This window comes from Cyanistes caeruleus, chromosome 7 (genome assembly GCF_971803275.1).
Source record: "Cyanistes caeruleus chromosome 7, bCyaCae1.hap1.1, whole genome shotgun sequence".
NCBI lineage: Eukaryota > Metazoa > Chordata > Aves > Passeriformes > Paridae > Cyanistes > Cyanistes caeruleus.
The window spans coordinates 22,609,676-22,629,730 of record NC_141707.1 but is presented as its reverse complement, the minus strand read 5'-3'; the positions used below and the strand labels follow the sequence as shown (position 1 = coordinate 22,629,730).

Below are 20,055 nucleotides of genomic sequence, written 5' to 3'. Positions count from 1 at the left end.
TTTATTCTTTCAGGCATGAATGTGTACTTGTGCTCAGAAGGATGTTTTCAATTAATTGTGCAGAGGAGATAAATTGCTCCTCAAACACAAGGAATCCCAAATGGCTATCAGGCATGACCTGGTGGCTAATTCACACATGCAGAGTGAGGCTCTTTTCTATCCTCTTTCTTTTCCTGCCTGCTTCCCTCCACCCTTCCAATCACATTAAGGTGTCAAGGCCAAGGGTACCTAGCAAGAATCAAAGAAAGCAAATCAAAGATACAGCAAATTGGTGAAGTAACTTAGTACTCTGAAAGATGACGAAGACAGATCAGGATCTTTAGAGCTTTTTTTCCTGGCTGCTCAGATGAATGCACATCATGATGGTGAATCACTACTAGAAGACTTTCCACTAGAGGGATCCACCTTGATAATCATAATTTTCCAATTCCACCATGCTTTTCTATCATCCAAGTTGTTTACTTTCTTAAAATACCCAAAGATGAAAGAAAGAAAGAAAGAAGACAAATATAGCGTCATATAGAGCTTTCATTATTCAGTAGTAGAAAACTCATTATAAGGTGGGTTTCACTCTCAGCAACAGACACAGTAAAGAATATTTAGGAAAACAGTCTATTACTGTAGAATTCAAAGAAGAAATTACTATGATTTTCACTTACTTTCAAACTCAGAGGCTTGAAAGTACCATTTCAAGGTCAAATACTAATTTCTACCTTTTTCTGTTTTCTCCAAGGTTTCCAATTGCTTATGTACATAAGAGAAATTACTCTAATACACATTCTGCATTCCACACAGATTTTAAAGAGACTTGAATTTATTCAAGGTCTCTCTCAAATATTAAGGTGATCGAATTAAAACCTGAGTGTAGTTCTCAAAAAAAGTCATAAATTAACATGAAAATAATTAACAGAAATCTGTAATTTTTATAAAATCCAATTTTATAAAACCCCCAGTGTTTCTATTTTAGTCAGATATCAAGAAGCAGCATGCATTCATCCAGCTTACAGTGTTTAAAATCCCCAGAGCTGGAGCGAGACTCCCAGGCTGTGACTGCAGGTACAGCTCAGGCAGGATGGATCCTGCTGGCTGTACAGCACTGGATGTGGCTGCCCTCTGCTGCCAGTAAATCCCACACAGCCCTGCTGGGATGTGCATCCCTGACACTCCCTTTCTCTCTGCATACTGTCTGACTTTACCTTGAGCTGCAGATGCACTGTTTGAATAACCTTCTCATGGAGCTGTTTTTCAGAGCTAAACAGAAATGAACTATTACTGTTCCAGCCCTTCTTTCTGCTCTGCTGGCCTTAATCTGCTTGTTCTGGTTAAAACCTCGAAGTTTTCAGCTCCAGACATAATTTTTACTCCTTGAGACAAGAGCACTTCTCAGCTAAATTAAGTCCCCTGTAAGTATCACTAGGTAACACCATCTCAAGGATGTCCTGCTTCACCTGTATGTCCCTTGCAGCTCACCCCTGGAACTTCTAAGAATATCACCAGTATCAAGCACAAGTGCAGGGCTAAAAGGAGTGTCAAAACAAATTACCTACAATGCTTTTTGGTACTGTACTTGTAAAAGCTTTACAGGGTCTAACCAGGAAAACATACTTACTTTACACTTCCTTCAGATTCTTGAGCCTGGACTCTTTCTTTTTGTTTCCCCTTCTTTTATTTTTTTTAAACTAACAGGGCTAAATATTTAATTTCTCCATATAAAAGCAAAAATTCTCGCACACCTATTCTATCAGACACTAAGGAAATGGGAACAGGTGGGAATGCTGCTTCTGAGCCACCTGGCTTTTAGAGAATCCTCTTTGTAATTCATCTGCCTGCATGACTTTCCTGACAAACTTCCCAAAAATATACAAAATCACAAGTAATACACACTTCCACATCCTCCCAAAACTCCTTGTTACCTTTATGAACAATGACAGGCAGAAAGTCTGTCTTTTCCAGAAAAAAAACCCCATGACACGAAGGTGACCCAATCTACCAGCTGCTGCTGCCTGCATTGACACAATATTGACCTGCCCTACAAATTGAGAAAATTATTAGAAGCTAATTCCATTGAGACACTTTTACTTAGGGAGCCATTCCAAATCCAAGAGAAGCAATCTGGTATTGGATGTCATGCAAGTGAAATGTTTGAGGCTTAATTTCTCAGAAGGTGAACAGGTAAAGCCAGCACCTTCCTGCACATTTTCAGGGACAGAAAACCAAATCTTTACAAAACAGGGCAATAAAATAGGATTATCTTCTGCCTATTTACAAGGCTTACTCCCTGATCAAAGACTATCACCAGCATCATACACACCCTGACTTCCTTTATCCTGTCTTGATTCTTTAATCACAACTCCTTCAACAGCACTTTCAAGAAAATCCTCCCCAGTTCTGCAAGTTTCAACAGCTTCAATAAATGCCAAATACTTAGAGCTACTGGTCTAATCAGAAAAGTTCTCATTCCACACCAACCCTCTGTCAGTCCATGTTCAAGATATTATGAACAAGTTAACAGGTCATGAACACATAAGCTAAGGAGCAGATCAATGCAGTTACACAAGAGACAGGGACTCCCTGCAAAAAAGAATTCTGAGGTGGAACCTGGATGGCCCATGGACCGGAACACACCTTCCAATAACCAACAGGGCTACTTTTCAACAGCTAAGATGAATCATGTATGAGCTTCTAAACTCTGCCATAATAAGTAATCCAAGTTATTTTAGATATGCATATGGCTATTTGAAGTACAAAGGCACTCAATTAAGCCATGGTTTGTTTCAAAGCTCACTTGTTGTGTAACAATTAGATCCATTTGAGAAGATATAAAATCCAACCTCACAAAAAAACCACACAGACGGTAAAAGCACCCAATGAAAGTAAAGATGGACAAAAAGTATATGAATACTGCATGAAGTTCCTTGCATCTAATGGCACAACTGAATGGCAAAAACACTAAGCAGTCCTCTTCCTTTATATGAAATGTTAAAACAAGGCTGGTGCAAATGCATGTTTCAGCCCCTTAAAACACTTTCCAATTTTACTACCCATGAATGCAGGCACTGCTTTTTCATTATTTGAATTGCTGTCAAATTTACATTTTTGAAAAAGTGCTCTTATTAGATTTCCCTTTCAACAACTTCTTGAAAATAAAAAAATTACCTGACATGGTGTGAGTGCCAATTTCTCTTTTTTTTTTTTTTTTTTTTTTTTTAGTAACATTCAACCATATAAACACAGTTCCACTATTTTTTTTTTTTTTTTTTAATTTACAGCAGTGTTCTGGATAACCTGAATAATTAATCTTCTGCAATGGAGGGCCCTCCCTCACACAAAGCATTGCCAAACACATATTTATAGTTCAGCTACTGTCTTCCAGAAGAAGTGTTCCAGTATAGCACATGTCCCTTCACTTTATATGTCAATATTATTTAAATAAGCTTTTCTTAAACTGTAAAGAAAAGTTAATATACAATTATATTAACAATCTGAGCTCAGGTTCATGTTGTTCTCTGCTTTTCAATTCAGCTGGAGTCCAGCTGCACTAACATACATCACTGGTGAGATGTATCTATCAGATGAAATCCATTACTGAAGCAAGGAAGGGCTGCACATGTATGCCTTGCTGAGGTGCAATTATGCTGTTATAGCTGTCCAAGAAATCTGGGATATAATGGTATTTTTCTCATTAAATGCAGGGGATTGGTGATGTCTTATGTAATGAAACATGACCATTACCTTAAAATAGCTGTACTGAGGAGCTAGAACTCCAACCCATCCATAAAGGCGTTTTTAGTGAAGTATAATAAAAACTAGTATCACTCACACTAATCATCTCTTCATGCTGTCACAGGTTTTTCCCACTAACGTACAATGCTCAGCTCTAAAAAAAGCTCCTATTAAGAGCACAATGCAATACCACCATTCCAAAAACAGAATTCAAGCCCAATTATTGCTCAGGTTTTTTGGTTGTTTTTTTTTACTAGCAGCACTTCAGACAGCAATAAAATGAAATGCAGATACATGTTTTTCCCTGTTCACTTTGTAGAAGTGGCAGTCATGCAGGAGATTTTAAAATTTTAAAAAATAGGATTATAAAACCATAAAATTGACCCAGGGCCTTTGGGTATACAGAGTACATACAGTTATAATTAATTTTTTAGTGTGACAAGACTTGAGAACTGACTGTGGAATTCTAAAAGCTGTTTCACATTTCAAATTGCTCTATTCCAACAAAGCAATCCTAATCACAAATTAAATAACTTAGTGTTCAGTTCAAAATTAAAACTACTTCAGCACATGTTGATAAATAGTATATGTAAACACTTGGTGGGCTGCTTCATGCCAGCAGTGCACACAGCCCTCATCCAAGCAGGACAGGGCAGGCTGCTCTACCATCACACCATTAACCAGGCAGAGGCACGGAGTGTCAGGGCCCCTACATCTATACCAATGACCAAAGCATGGCTTCAGATCATGTCCCTGCTTACCCAACCACACTGAGCTTGGACCATTCCTCACAGCCTTTTCTCCAGCTCTTCTTGATACCAGCAGCGCTCTCACAGGTGAGCAGTCCCATCAGTGAAACCCAGCCAGTAAGGAGCTGCATGGTGTAACACCCTTTCCTGTGGATCAGTACCAATATATCCAACCAGGTCCTGCACAGGAAGAGGCAGCACATGCTCCTCCTGGCTAAGTGCTTCAGCATTATCCTTAATTACTAGCCTAGGGTGAGGAAGAAGGATGTCATTTAAAATTTAGTAGAATGAAAAGCAAATGAAACAATGGAACAGGGGAACATGCACACAATCATGTAGTTTACAACTCTAATGTTAAACAGTATTTTAAACATGTGGTGAAGACGTTGCTCAATTATCAAAATAGGGTTTACAGCAGGACACATCTTTACAGCACCAAATGTTTTCCTCACACATACAAGACCTGTGTACCTGCTTCCTGGATTTCACAAACAAACCTGAAGTCATGTTTAGAAAAAAAACAGATGCCGAGTATAAGCTATAAAGGCAGAAACAAAATATGGGAACACTAAGTCAAGAGAGAAGAATTTAAAGTTAAAACTAAATTGAGGCTGGAGTTCTGGGCAACAAGGCAAAGCAATTATACTTGTGGTAAATGGAAGAAAAATTAGATTACCACAGGGCAGATCTGACATCTGTACTAGCAGTGGTGCTACAGATCATTAGTCATAGGCATTTTCCGCCAAGTGCCACAGAAGATAATTTAAGCAGTGATGACACCAGCTCCTTCCTATCTATTGCCCTAGTGATATTAGTTTTTCAATTACAGGGGTTACTTCTTCCAAGAGCAACCTCTTAGACATTTTACATGTTAATGTTTAAGCAACCAAACTCAACTTACACAAGCTTATTAAGTAAAACCCCAGAGTTTTATTATTAAAGTACATTTATATTTTATGGTGCCTTAAAACAGCACCTACATGCACAGTTCTAACAAGTGAATTAAACTTTAAATCCCCAATGAATTTTAATATTGCGTCCTTTTAAAATATAAATAATTGAACATTTTCAGTAGCTAAAACCCAAATATTTTCCATTTATGATGTAATTAAAGACATATTAATTTGTCTCCACCACTGTATAGCTTTGATTTCTTAAGATTCACACCTCTTTCAAATTAGAAAGAATTGTCAAGAATGTAATTCAGAAAATTATTTCTGTGGTTATTTCTGGGAGGCTATCCTGCTTCGCAATCCCAAGTGCCGTGCTATCTAAAGAATCCAAAGTCCAGGTGCGTGCCCATGAGTGCCCCGGCGGTCTCTACAGCCGACGCGGGGACCCAGCTGCGGGACGGACCCAGGCGCCGCTCGCTCCGTCCGGAGCCCGGCTGGGACGTGCTTAAATGGCTCCCGAGGAGCAAAACGAAAACCAGAGCCGGGTTTTCTCCAGCTGGATCCCGGTTTATGCGGGCATTGCTGCCACCACACGGCCAAACCCTGAACTCCTGCTCTCCCCCCGGCAGGTGCGAACCTGCTCAGCGCAGCGCCCCTGCCACAAACCCTCTCAGGAGCCCTTCCTGCTCCGTCCAGCCTCTCGGAGCCCACCATCAACGAGGTCCCAAAATTACTTCCATATGAAGAAGATTCGAAGGAATTTGAAGCACTCATATCTTGCTGACTGTCTCTCGTGAGCCACCAGCTGAGAGTGTTTCTACAACATTTCAGTGTTGTAGAACCAGGCCAAACCAATACTCCCAAAGACAGCAGAAAATCGTACAAGTGCCTGTCAGGGTAGCTGCAACCTGATGTGCCAAAAAAGGCTGAAACAGCTCCTTTTCTGTAATGCCCTCCTCAAATCATCCCTCAGCAAACCTGCTCTTAGAAGATTGGACTCAGCACATCACTGTGCCATTGGCAGAGCCTCAGCAGTCTTGGAGCAGGCATCTCATACTGAAGACACATAGTGAGTTAAGGCACAACAGAAGGGGAAAAGGGAGTTCAGTAATTTTTCACACACAACAAACAGGAGTGTACATTCATTCCTGTTTCTTAGCTTTTATGAACAGCAGTTTGCTTCATATTTAAAGGTCTTACAATACTCACCTGTTAGGAGTTACCATTTTTTTTATTCTGCTGCACATGACTTGGTAAGCTCATTTACACGAGTGCCAAAGGCACCGCAGAAATACCAGAATATGCTCTGCTGTGGACTTAACTCTGCCACCATGGAATAAGGCTCCACTAGTCTGAAAATCACAGCAGCGCTCATGCAGAGTTTCAATGTGACATTTTGGGAATAACATTTGAAATAATCCAAAGAACAGGCAGTTGTCAACAAATACCATTTAAAGCATCTTCACCCTTTCCCTAGGTGATCAATGAAGATATGAATTGTGCAGTTTATGAACCTATATGTTTGCAGGCCATCTTTTTCCCCACGACTAATTCACCTGTAGCTTTCTAAGAGGAAGTGAGAAAAAAATCATATCAAGTATGACAAAAATCATGTATCATTTTGACAAGGCCAGAAAGGAAGTAAAAATGCCTCAGGGCTTCCTAGAGAAAGCAAGGCTGCAGAAAACATTAATTCAATACTCACTATCTTTGAAGGACTGCATTAAAAGTATGGCTCAGTCAGTCAACTCAAAATGTAAGGCAACTGAAGAGTCCCTGCTTTATCTTCCACAGCAGTCAAGAAAAATACAGGAATGCACTCACCTTTTTTGCTCTTTGTGCTATATTAGGTGTTCTAGTGAGCAGCTTTTCAATCAGGTATTCTCTATTCTGCAAAACCAACATTTTTTAAGTTAAAAATCAATCCAAGGAAAGAAGAAATTTCACATAGATATTAAGGCAGAGCAAAATTTACTCGTAGGGTTAAACGTTTTACCTTGGCTTTCTGGAAAAATTTGCATTTTAAAAGTTCTGCTGCTGTGGGCCTGAAAGATCAATAATAAATTAGAACAGAAAACAAAGACCCCTCTCAGTGAATACAGTACAAGACGTTAGTTAAATGGTACGTCTCTAATACTTTTGAATTAGTACTGTATGAATGGGGAATGAATGATAATAGCTACTGAATTAATTCATACAAACTCACTTACCACACATGAAAAAAATTAAGCCTCTCTATGGCAAAAATACCAAAAAAGAGAGAAAAAAAAATCAGTCTCTTAAGCTGCCAATTTTCCCCCTTTTTTGTTCAACACAAATGCATTTAACCTTTAAAAAAAAAGAAATAAGACAAACAAAAAAAAAAAAAAAACAAAGAAAAAAAAACAAGAAAAAACCACAAAAAGACAGGTATTTGGCTTTTTTCCCCAAATGACTCTATGAATACAAGTAAAACTTTGTTCCACAGCAATAAAAGCATAATTACACTTTCCATACAGCAGCATGAGTACCTCCTATTGGCATTCTTCTACCTCATTGATGTCAGCAGATATTCTCAAGAAACTATACTGACACTATTAACATGATGCATAAACCAAAGAGAGTCATTGGGATCATCTTCCAACCAAACAGACAAATACAAATCAAAACAACTGTAACTGACACACTTCATTTCTACTTGCAGTTCTGTTTAAGTCTCTTTCAGCATTTACAAGAGATAACCTCAATCTCATATCTACCAAAGTGAATGGCAGGTTTTGTCTCCCTATCTTCAGGGATCCAAAAAGCTACTTATCTAGCAAAAGTCAGACTCTAGTACTGAAGCAGACTCTGGAGAGAAAGCAAAGCATCTCTTGGGATGAGATAAAATCCTCCATCATTTGCATTAGGAGCCCATGCCACCATCCAGGACAAATTTTGACACAGCTAAATTTAGCGAAGTCAAAATCTTCAAGACTCATAAATCTTCTAAATAAACAGAAGCAACATCTGCTCTAGTTAGAACAAACTAGATAAAACAAAGAGAAAGCTTCCATTTGGAAAATATCAATCTCAAAAAAATCCCCAAAAATCTGACCTAGTTTATTTCTTTGAGGACAGATCCATAATATGAGCAAAAGATGAGTAGTAAATGGTCTGTATGTATCTATCAGTTCACACATGCAAGGGGTAATGAAAAAACTCTTGACATTAATAGAAATAATTCAGTTTAGACAGATAGTAGGTTCCATAGAGCATGTATTTTTCTTCACCTCCAAAGCACCAAACTCTACAATAAAGGAGTTCTGATTAGTGGTCCTGTGGAGACCATCTGACACTGTAGCAATTCATACATGTATCTTGGATGAGCAAAAAGGAAGGGAAAACTGTTTGAAAGAAAAATCTACTTCTGTGCCAAAGTTTTAAAGTTCTCAAAGTACAGTACCATTACATCTCATAACAGGGCTATGCACACTTAAAAGCTCCATTTTAGTAAAGTTTTATCCAAACCAGTGTTCTCCATTCCTCTACCATTAATTATGCCAGACACTTCTGAACTGGTCTGGACATGCTTTCTGGCCCTGTTTTTCCACACAAGCTGCAGCAATGAATTGCAGCTGAGGACTGTGAGCAGCATCCGTGGCACTGGGGAGAGAGAGAAACACCCACAGACATTCCCAAAAGGAAAACGTCTTAGTCTGAGACAACAGCAGTGCAATGCCAGTCCTATAATTTGCCACAAAGAGCAAGGACTTCTCCCACAACTGACATGATGGCTACTGGAGGGATCGCTGTGCAAAATTACATCCTGGATTGTAAGAAATATGAAAAATAGTGATGACCTTCCAGTATAAAAATAATTGCTCTATATCTGTTTTTATCTGAACATCTATTTGCTGGTCTAATTGTTCCATTCAAGGCAATCCTGAGTATGAAGGTATTGCATGCATTTTAATAAACATATAATTTTAAATAAGTACCTTAAACACCAATGTTTCAACACCAATGTCTTTACTACACATCAGGTAATTCAGCATTATGTATTCAAGGAGACAGGGAAAATTCATTTTATTTACTTCTCATTACTTCTCACCACTTTAATCTTGCCCTGAAAATTGCTAGATGCTGGAAACTAAAAGAAGCTTGATTATCAAGAGCTTGATTATCCATTATTATTATTATTCCTATTTGTAAGCAGCCAAACTGCAGCACTAAGCTTAAAGCATCAGGACTCGCTACTAAGACCAACAAGGTTAAGGGGTTGGGGAATCTGAAAGCAGTACACAAATGATCTTTCAGTGAAAAAAAAATTTTCAAGTATTTCAAGAATAAAGACATGGCCACAATCTTTTTTTCTTAATTATACTTGTTCTCTAGTATTCCTGTTGCCACCTTTTCAGTTTGACTCCCCACAACCATATCCTGGACTTAGGCTAACATTACATCAGGAAGTACACACCATAAAGGACACATACAGCCAGGATTGCTCTCTCAGAACAATCTTTCCCTAAAAATAGTAGCTCTGAAACTTGAGAAAACAGTGATATACTAAATGCCTTAGGAAATAATGCGTCCTACAGTTCTTCAGAAAAAAAAGTGTGCAAAAATGAGTCTGCATAAAAATGAAAAAATAAACTAATAATTCAGGGAACTTGGACCCTCAATAACGGTTTTGGAATAGGTGTTTACTACTTTCATCACCTTGGCTATTTAAAAACACTTATTTAAAAGCAAGAAAGAACAAACAGCAAAGACACCATGGCATGCAATTCCCTACATAAGCATGAGGAAAATTCAACAAACTTGGAGCCCCTAACTTTGGAGTAAAAAGAATAAATACATCTTAGTAAGTAATTTTCTCTGGAAATATCCCAATTAAAAACAACACTAAGTTTAAGTCACAAAATGAGAAAAATCAACGTAAATTATTTATTTTTAATTTAAACGCCAAGAGAATTATATATTTGGTTACCAGCTGTTCTGCTGCTAAATCTGAACAGTCTTATTAGACTTGTGCTCAGTATCAAGATTTATGTCTTGTTTCAGACAAGAAATTAAGATGTAGAGCAAGGACTTTTGTTTGATTGGTGTTTAATTCAATACTGTGTTTAAGTATAAATACATTAGGTTAACAATCAGAAGTAAACTTAAGGAACAGTAAAGAGGCAATTTCTTCTCCACAAATGGAGGTGACTGAAAGCTTCTATTTACAAATTCAAACCATACACTTAAATATTATATGTCACTGTAACTTAAAGTAGTCTACGTATTTTCAAAAATAGTTCTATTTTACATGGAAATAGTGACCTACCTTTTGGAAGGATCTTTTTGAAGGCATAAAGAGATTAGTTTTCTAAAGGATTTGCCATATTTTTTCATCATCTCCTTGTCCTCTACACCTGTCTCTAAAGTGGGAGGGTCATTTTGAAGCGTTAGCATTAACACCTAAAATAAACCCAAAAATGAGGTGTCGTAAGCAAAACAAACTTGAAATGTAGAAATTAAAAGAGAAAATATACTTCACAGAATACACCTATTTAGATAGCCTGGGTTGCTGTTTAAAATGCAGTTCTAACTATCTAGCAGCATTAATAATACAGCTAACAGCATTAACAATTACAAAATGATTGTTACTTTCATAGGAGGGTATTTGTGATAAGGTGCTGCTCCTGTTGCTAACTCAATGGCTGTTATCCCAAAACTCCACATATCGGCCTTGAAGTCATAACCTCGCACCTGAAACAGAACCAGAAGGGAAAACCAAGGTGGTAATGTCTTAAGTTCCAAAATGAAAAGATAAAATGTTTTATATTTTTGATTAGCATTAGAAATACCTGCTCCATTACTTCAGGGGCCATCCAACAGGGAGTACCAACAAATGTTTTCCTTACTTTGTTACGAGTAACATCACCTCCCGTTGCTAAAAATGCACTAACACCAAAATCTGGGAAAGAGGAGAAAAGTTGAAATTTGTGAAACCGCCAATAACAAAGCAAAAGTTTTGTATTTTAGAAAAAAAGTCAGTCCCTGAAGGTATGCTTATAGAAACTCCCCATTGCAGAGCTGACCTCTGATCCACGACAAACTGTTAATGAAACACTATGAAACAGAAGGTATGGTATTACCAGGGAAATTCACACTAAAACATCCTCAAGTTTAACCTCCCAGTATGTGTTTTCCTGAAAAGTTGCAAATGACATCTGTCACTTAAAATTTTTGAATATGCACTTTGTGCCAAGGTTTGCATCTGCTATTTTTCAAAGACAAGGAGCTGCTTCTGCATAGCAACTCAACATGAATGCGATTTGAACAAAAAGAGAATACTATATGTAATTTCAATTCATAGGGAAATCGATAAATCAAAGACAATCAGAAGAGTAGTCACTAACATGTGTTTAATAGTAGACCAGGACATGAGCAAGTAGCTTTTTCCAAATTCTAAAATAGAAGGGGAAAAACAAAACAAAAAACAAAAAACAAACAAACAAAAAAAACCCAAAAAAACCCACAAAAAAACCACAAAAAAACAAAGAAAAAACAAAGCTCAGCATTCTGTTAAGCTGTTACTATATCAGTGGCAGCTGTATGGGAGAAGTAGGTGTGTAAAAGAGAGGTAGGAAGAAAGAGCAGGTTCCAAGTGTATGCAGAAATACTGTCAGTTTTGAATAGAGCTATATGAAGACTATTTCCAACTGTAAAATTTACAGTCCCGTTATACTGAAATAGAGTAGTTCACTATGGATTTCAAGTTATTCTCTATTGCTTTCCTATTATTACCTGATTTTAAGGTTGAAAACAATACACTTCCAGTAATTACAGAAAAATGTAGTTTTATCATTACTTGACACTGGCATATTAAAGCCCTTAAGACACGTTTACATGGTACTTTGAAAGCATAATTTATTTTAAAATTACAACTTTTGCCAATAGCCATTTTTATTACCAAGGGCTCTGTGCTTGGTCACCCACCACAGACCATGGAAGGCCTGTCAGTGTGCTGGGGGAAGGGGCAGGGATCACCACCTGCTCTCAGTGTTTTCCAAATAATCTGATACCAACCTGAGAGAGAGGATATGAGCCTTGCTCTTATGAGACCAAAACAATTTTATTCTTACAGACTACATCTCAAGAAGCACATCAATGCACTCAGAGGACATTTAAGATAAACTGTATCCAAAGATATCACTGCCAGACAAATGGCAGATGTGCCAAAAACAATTCTCAGTGAGATGTATCTCATGCATCTCAGTGACTAGAAACTTATAGTCAAAGTCCTTATGAAGGACAGTACACACAGGTTGTTGGATCCCCAAGAACTATTACAATTAGTTGTAGAAAAAAAATGAAATTAACAGAAATATCAGTTTCTACCATTTCCAAGCTGTTTAAGGTGCATGGGTGAATCAAATGGAAACATTAAGAGGACATTAGAAAGCTTCCTTATATATTTGATGGGACACAGAGAAATATTGAACTGTTTCTGAGTCAAGTGTCATTAATCAAGAATCCTGAAATCTGAAACATGTGGCTGCAGCACCCCAAAAGGAGTAGTTAAAAGCTAACAGAAAAACTTCTCCCCTTGATTCAACTGCCCATGATCCAGCTGCATTTACATTTTTCTTTTATTTATCCATTACTCTATCACCACCATTACCTGCTATTTGTACAGAGCCATCTTCACCCAGAAGAATGTTGCCAGCCTTCAAATCTCTAGAATGTACAAACAGGGATTAGCATAAAAGCACATACTGCATATTTGATTCAAACAAATACATATTGCATACTGAATAGTTTCACAAAATAGCATTTTCAAATTTAAACCAGAAAAAAGAAGCTGATATGTAAAATGTAACTGAGTAACATTAAAACAGAGTGCAGAAGTCAAACTCTAACAAATTTTCACGTATAAAAAGACCAGAATTCAGCTCTAGCATAAATGAGCAGAATTCAGGGATAGATTTTAAGAAGATATTTAGGTTCAAATTCTGCTTTACTACTTTTTTTAAATATAGTGTCACAAACTGAAAGTTTTCAGAGCTGTAAACCAAGAAGTACTACTTTTTCACATCCAACTGTACCACTAATGAAAAAGAACAGTTGAAAAAAATTCTCCTCTTCAATCTCTTCAGAGAAGAGACATATCTAACAAAAGGTAAAAGTACTGTACATATCTATCCAATTAAGCCATTAAAGCTCAGGAATAGCAGACATATTTTGCTAAAAGGTAAAGTGGTGAAAAATTACTTGGCAGTGAATATGTTCAAAATTTAGTATGTGTTTAAGAGTTAACAATATCCATTTAACACACTATTCACATGTAATGTTCAGAAGAAAACTTTGTGTTTGTTTTGGTTTGGTTTGTTTCTTTATTTTTAATAGAAACATGCACCCCATTCTTAATGCATATTTTAAAACACTCATACAGAATCTATCATAACAATTCAGACTTGAGAAAACCTTTCCAAGTTTTATTGAATTTATATGAATACTGAAAGATAACATAACCTCTTATTCTCTCTTGGAGAGACAATACACGTAACACAGGATTCATTAGATGCATATACACTAAGATGCAGTTCCACAGTACCAATCACATGTTGTCATAAAAGAAGAGTTGTAATAGATATTAACTGATTACTGAAAAAAAATCTTATTGTATTTTTACAGGAGTCTGAGCACCCAAGATTACAGATTTACTGTGCAATACAATAACCAAGTCACAAAACATACACCATAAACTAGAATCAGAGTAGGTATCTGGAGCACCAGCAGGCATAGGACTATGGACCACAGTTCTGGTATGCTTATCACAGCAAAAACCTATCCAAACTAGAAGAGAGGGACAGGATAAAGACCCAGGCAAATATTAAATATTAGTGACAAACTGCAACCAAGATTACAGCATCTGCCCAAGCACTGCCACTTGATAATAACTGATCACATTTATGGAAGTTAAAGAGGCAATACAACTTGCTTAGTCAAGCCACTGCAGCTGACCAGAATCAACAAAGCTACAGTCAATTTTGAAAATGCTTTTCACTAGTATATGCTCGTACCTGTGAATTTGCCCATTCCTGTGTAGGTAGTCTAAGCCCTCCAAGACTTCTTTAAGAATTGTTGCTATTATGGGTTCTTCAAGCACACCATTTTTATGCTCTCCTCTGTTGACAATATACTTTATTATATCAAGCATTGAACCTGTATTACAGATCCAGGGGAGAAAAAAAGCATATACAAAGCATTATCATATCAGATTCTTGAGAAATCTGTATTTCTTCATTCTTTCTATGCTAGTACAGTTTACATCTTTGCATGTATGTGTAAATGCTTCACGTAACTAGCTCTTAGAATAAAGCACACCACTAACCCAACAAAAAGAGATACAGATTACTGCTTTTGTCAAAAATACCCTGACACTTAATAATCCATTACAAAGATCTGCTAACAGCTTGCAAAGCACCCACTAATGAAAGAGTACCCCATATTTAAGCAGATATGTACTGCAACAGTCTTGGTTTATTATCCAGTTTAGATTACGGTTCATGTGTTCACGATGTAAACATGCAGCTGCAAGGTTGGAAGGAGACAAGAACAAACTAATGGTAACATTACCAGTGACATATAGTCTGACATTGAACTTCAGTTATTATACACTTCAAGGCATTTAATGGAAACATTTTGTTTTTATCCAAGCACTATTTGACAGCTCACAGTAAATTCCTGTCATGAATCACTGCTTTCTCTCATGCTCTATGCTTGCTTTTGCTTGAACTGACCAATGTAACCAAATGCAACACAAGTGTTATGAGCATTTCCCATCCTTGTTTTCCACATCATGGTGAAGTTGCTTGCTGCCATCCAGACTAAACTTGACCAACATCATGTGAAAACCAGGACCATAACATCTTATTCTGGGGCCTCTCTTTTCTAAACTACAAGCATATTAAGTCATGCCCCCTTTTTCCTCTTCCAGAACTAAATAAGAATTTTATACCAGTAACTATCATCATAAAAAAATGCAATGAGTTAGCTTAAGCAATAAAAAGGATGCAATATGTGTAATACTTGGCCTGGGATGGATTTTGCTTGAATAAGGAATGAGTAATACTCATTATGAAATCAGAAATACATGCATTTTTATAAAAATAGAAGATTCTAGAGAAACTCCATAAAATATCACACTGACAGAATTCACTTAATTCTTATCAGTTTTCCCTACACAACCTTAATAGAAAACTTTGATAAATTGGTTCAGAATGAAAATTAAATTCTGTTTATATAACTACTGTATTTCAGTACTTCTTAGCCTGTCCTATGAATACAGATATTCAAACTTTGTAAGCTTGCACATTCCTCCTCAACATGCCTACATCTCGAGGCTCATCCTGTGTAGTGTCTACCCCTTTCTCATTAATTAGTTTAGATCAATGAACTCAAAGGCGGTGTATTAGGAAAAAAACCCTACAATTGCCTTGCAGCTAAACAAGTAAAACCAGTAACTTACCCCCACTTAACAGCTTCATAACCAGCCAAAGTTCATCCTTCACCACAAAAGATGTGTAATAGGTCACCACATTAGGGTGATTGCACTGACTCATTGCTTGAATTTCTTTCTGTAAGAAATACAAAGCCCAACACAACAGAGCCAGCTATCAGTTTTGCTACTATAATTTCCAAAGAGAAATACTATAACAGAACTAAAGAATGTACAGAATATGAATCTAGGCATTAAAACATTTCAATTTACCTAAAGATCTGCATGCAAGAAAAAACATTATTGCTAAGAATATGAGGGAAGTTTGGCCAGGAGATACAGGCTACATCACTTTTCTTCTGACAACAGCAAAGAAATTACTGCTAAAGTCTCAAATTCACAGTGAGCAATGAAGAATGAGTAGTCTCCAAGAGCTGAAGGTGTGGGTACAGGCTGGACAATAAAATGCAAGGACAAGTCAAAATCTACTGCATTTTCTGTTCATAAGGGATATGAAGAATAGAATGGGAGCAGGTAGGAAAGGAGGAAGGATGCCGTCAAGCAAAGGACACAGCACCACTGGCTCAGCTACTATGGGATGGACAGGTAGACACCAGAGCCACACAATCAAACAGAAATGGAGAAAAAGCAGTATTACAGTCCAAAAGTCATAGCAAACAATTGACTAGAGGAACACACAGTCACCAACAGATGCACAAAGTGGCACTACCAAGTAACAGCATCTATGACACACCACAGCTGTACAAATTAAGAATGACTGTCTTGTATCTGTTAATTCAAGCAGAACTCTTTTACTATTCACTCTTTCACGTAATTGCTCTGTAACACCTTTCCAGCCATTCTCATTCTCCTGCCAATCCTTTATATAGGAGCATGAGGCCTCTTCTGTACCAGAGGGTTTGATCTCACACCAATTTAAGCTGCCACAATCCTACCTCTACTTCTCCCTCTCTGTCTGCAGCCACAGAGCCCCAATCCATCCTGGTGCTACAGGACACGCTTCTGCAGGGTGAGCCAGTCCAGAAGCCAATCCAGCTAACAAAACTCTTCCTCCTCTCCTCCCTCCCTGAAAAGCAACTGCTTTGAGGTGGACTATGTTGCTCTCTGAATCAATAGCACTTGTGCAAGTTAGGCACTATGCAGGTCCTACTTAGGCTGATTAAAGCTGCCACAAATCTCATTTCCAACTTTAAACTTCATTTTAACAATTGTTTGAAAAAGTGATTTTTATTTGCAATGCACTCAAAATCACAGCTGGTTTCTAATAAAAAGTTAATTACATGTATTAAAGACTGGGATTTAATCTCATGGTGCTTGTAGGTGACTATTAGTCAGGCTGTAGTTTGACACGCTTGCTCTGTTGTCCAAAGTCCTCCTCTTTAGACAGCTCCTGAACCCTGAACCATAGAAGAAAGAATGCCTGAATAATGAATCAATGAGCCTGAATAATAAGAGCAATTTTCAAGATAACTCCCTGTCATTCCCCAGAAGACAGTAGGTGGAAGACAGAAGACAGACATGTGGAGCACATTTCCCTCTCCCTGAAGACATGTCATCTTAAACACAAGTCAAATTACTGCCTCAGGTTCTCAATTCAGGTACCTATTCCAAACCCTAACTGTAACTCTCCCGCTCCTGGTTACTATTTCATTTCTTACACTGTTTTATTATTTTCCTATGCTGGTAATAAAACTGTGAATCAAAAAGTCCAGCTGACACCACTGGGCAAAAACGCACCTCATCTACTTTTCTCAGACATTGATAATGCAGAAATGTAACTAATTGACTGAGATAAGCTTCACTATATTTAACTGAAAAGTGCTTTGAATATTCTACCTCTCTGCATCAACTCATGGGCAACAACTGAGCTACCACAGCAACCATTGCCAAAGGCACCTTGTGTCTCAGCTTTCATGATTTTTTTTCAGTCTTTGCAAAACAAAAACAAACAGAAAGCCCCTCATGAGAGATAAGGGAGGAAATTTTAGTCAGGAAAGAATGAATTCAGACTTGCAGTTCTAGAGAACTCCTATCACAAACAGAATGGAAAGCCTCCACAGACTTCATCTATTTCGCTGCAACCCTCAACATGCACAGGTGAGAGAGAAAAGCATTCACATAAAATACACTGCCAGGGAAACAGCTTGCAGCAGAACGTCCAGGAGAACACGCTGGAGCCTTCTTCACATTTATGTCACATGAGACATTCAACAGCAGCAAAGAAGTAAGAGCAATTTAAGTTTCTCCCTCATCCCTCTCTTCTCCCTGCCTTGCAGTAGCACAGGCATTTGTGTGCTGCACCAGGCAATAGGCCCAGGTTAAAAGCTAACCTCTTTCAGCCAGGTTATTCCTGATCCAGTTTCACTGAGCAGCTGCATAAAAATGTCTTTCAGCCTAAGGGCAGGTGGGTGACACAGTTAATAAGCAACTGTGAGGCAGCTCCTGTCTGTGCTCAGCTGCAGCACCAGGCAGGTGCCACCGCCTCAGCCGGGTACGGCCCCGCAGCGGCCGGGGCTCCTCCCGAGATCCTGCCGCCAGGGCAACCCACAGCAGAAATGCCAACAGCCCAGAAAATCTGTTCAACCAGCCAAACATTCTACAGAACATTCTGTAGTTTGCAGACTTGAGGTTTTCATTGTTTCAGAAAACTGGAGGCAAAGGAATGGGGAAGATAGCCGGTCAGGACAGCACTAAGGACAGGATTTTTTTCCTTGGCTCAGGGGGTTAAGTTACACTTAGGTTACAATGCTGAAAACACAGGACATTGCAGGAAACAGAGTATCGAATTTCAGGAGTTTGGCAGTTTGTGTAACCTCAGTAATATTTAAACTCCCTCCCACACTGCCTTTCTGTATTAGTTGACACTGGCCCAAATCCTAAGTCTGCTTACATGGGCACCAGGCTTGATGCATTTCCACTTCTCTGAAGGCCACGCAGCTGAGAATTTGTGAAGAGTGCCTGTGCACTGCATTCATAAGCACTCTGCACCAGCATTTTAAAAAACAGCATGTTCAGAGAGTAGACAGTTTTAGAACATCCCTGTGCCAATAAAAACTGTTTAATCAGAAAAATAAGTGATTAAAAACTGATTAGACTCAAAATTTTTAGACTCAAATTCTGCCAGAAATGCAAGAACATTCTAACTACTATCAACTAAAATGAAAATGTTAGTACAGTTGTAACAAGAGTTTTGAAGGTCAATTATGCCTTTTTACAGAAAAAGTCTCTATTTTTCAAACAAAAATTTTAAAGTTTCTCTAACAAAACTGAGTCACAAGTATACTAAACCTCACCGAAAAGTTCATTATGTAGGTGTACGCATGCACATATGTGTACACATGTTTCTAACTCTCCTAACCATGAACCAGGAAAACCAGAATTCATGTTCAGATCAAAACAGATCAACAAAGAAAAGAAACAAAAAATCTGAACACAGAAAAGCAGAAATTGACTTATGTTATAAAATAAAAAGGTGGTATGGACAGCTGTCTTTGTACCAAAAGAAAGCAATATAGGACCAAAAATTCAAGACCTACTGCCTTATTTGACGGACAGTGGAGACATGCCAACACTAAAGACACTCAAGCATTTGGCAAGGTAACTTCTTATAAACTCGTAACTGCAATAATTTCTCAGACCACAAGAATCTCTCTTGCAGATTTCTGACAGTTTTGTCTGGTTTTGCTTGTTTGCTTGTAACATTTTAATACTTAATTCCCAGTATTAGTTCAAGTTGTAACCAAAAAGATCCAATTCTGATCATTTTATCTTACAATTATTAGTATTTATCTTTTTATAGAAATGTTCTCTGGGACTGTAGCTGTTAATACATCATGCACAGCATCTCACCTTGGGCTTAAACATAGTTCAGGATTTATCTTTTGAGTTTTCAGTTGACAGAATTCTCACTACCTCAGAAGTAACTTCCACTACCACAATCCTCATAAAAAGCACAACAGTGTCGCATACAAGCTTTCACATAAACTGAAGGCAAATGCCATCAATCACCAGGGGAAGAGCATTTTGGGTCCTCCACTGTAAAAAAGCCATTTTATCTGAAGAAACTGGATGGACCATACCCTCTGTATCAAATTCAAGATATCTTTTGCACTGGCAATTCCCTGCTGAGGAGATCATTCCTTCAGAGGCAGGAATTTCTGCATTAGAAAAAGCCCACAGTCTCTAGGCTGTAGTATAACCTGTGGAACAGAAGAGA

General features: G+C 37.9%; 1 protein-coding gene across 7 annotated transcripts in view; it reads right to left on the bottom strand.

Annotated features, from left to right (window-relative positions):
* STK39 (serine/threonine kinase 39) overlaps nucleotides 1–20,055 on the bottom strand; it is an 85,219-nt gene that overhangs the window by 45,685 nt on the left and 19,479 nt on the right. For 4 of the 7 annotated variants that reach the window (XM_086896793.1, XM_086896792.1, XM_086896798.1 and 1 more), the window contains exons 3-10: nucleotides 15,849–15,957; nucleotides 14,401–14,542; nucleotides 12,999–13,054; nucleotides 11,179–11,288; nucleotides 10,979–11,080; nucleotides 10,656–10,789; nucleotides 7,362–7,410; nucleotides 7,190–7,255 (exon numbers count right to left, since the gene is read on the bottom strand). In XM_086896793.1, the coding sequence (XP_086752919.1) occupies nucleotides 7,190–7,255; nucleotides 7,362–7,410; nucleotides 10,656–10,789; nucleotides 10,979–11,080; nucleotides 11,179–11,288; nucleotides 12,999–13,054; nucleotides 14,401–14,542; nucleotides 15,849–15,957 (768 nt within the window). Of the gene's footprint in view, nucleotides 1–7,189; nucleotides 7,256–7,361; nucleotides 7,411–10,655; nucleotides 10,790–10,978; nucleotides 11,081–11,178; nucleotides 11,289–12,998; nucleotides 13,055–14,400; nucleotides 14,543–15,848; nucleotides 15,958–19,688; nucleotides 20,039–20,055 lie in introns of all 7 variants that reach the window. The other 3 variants (XM_086896797.1, XM_086896796.1, XM_086896795.1) reach the window with 2 other exon arrangements.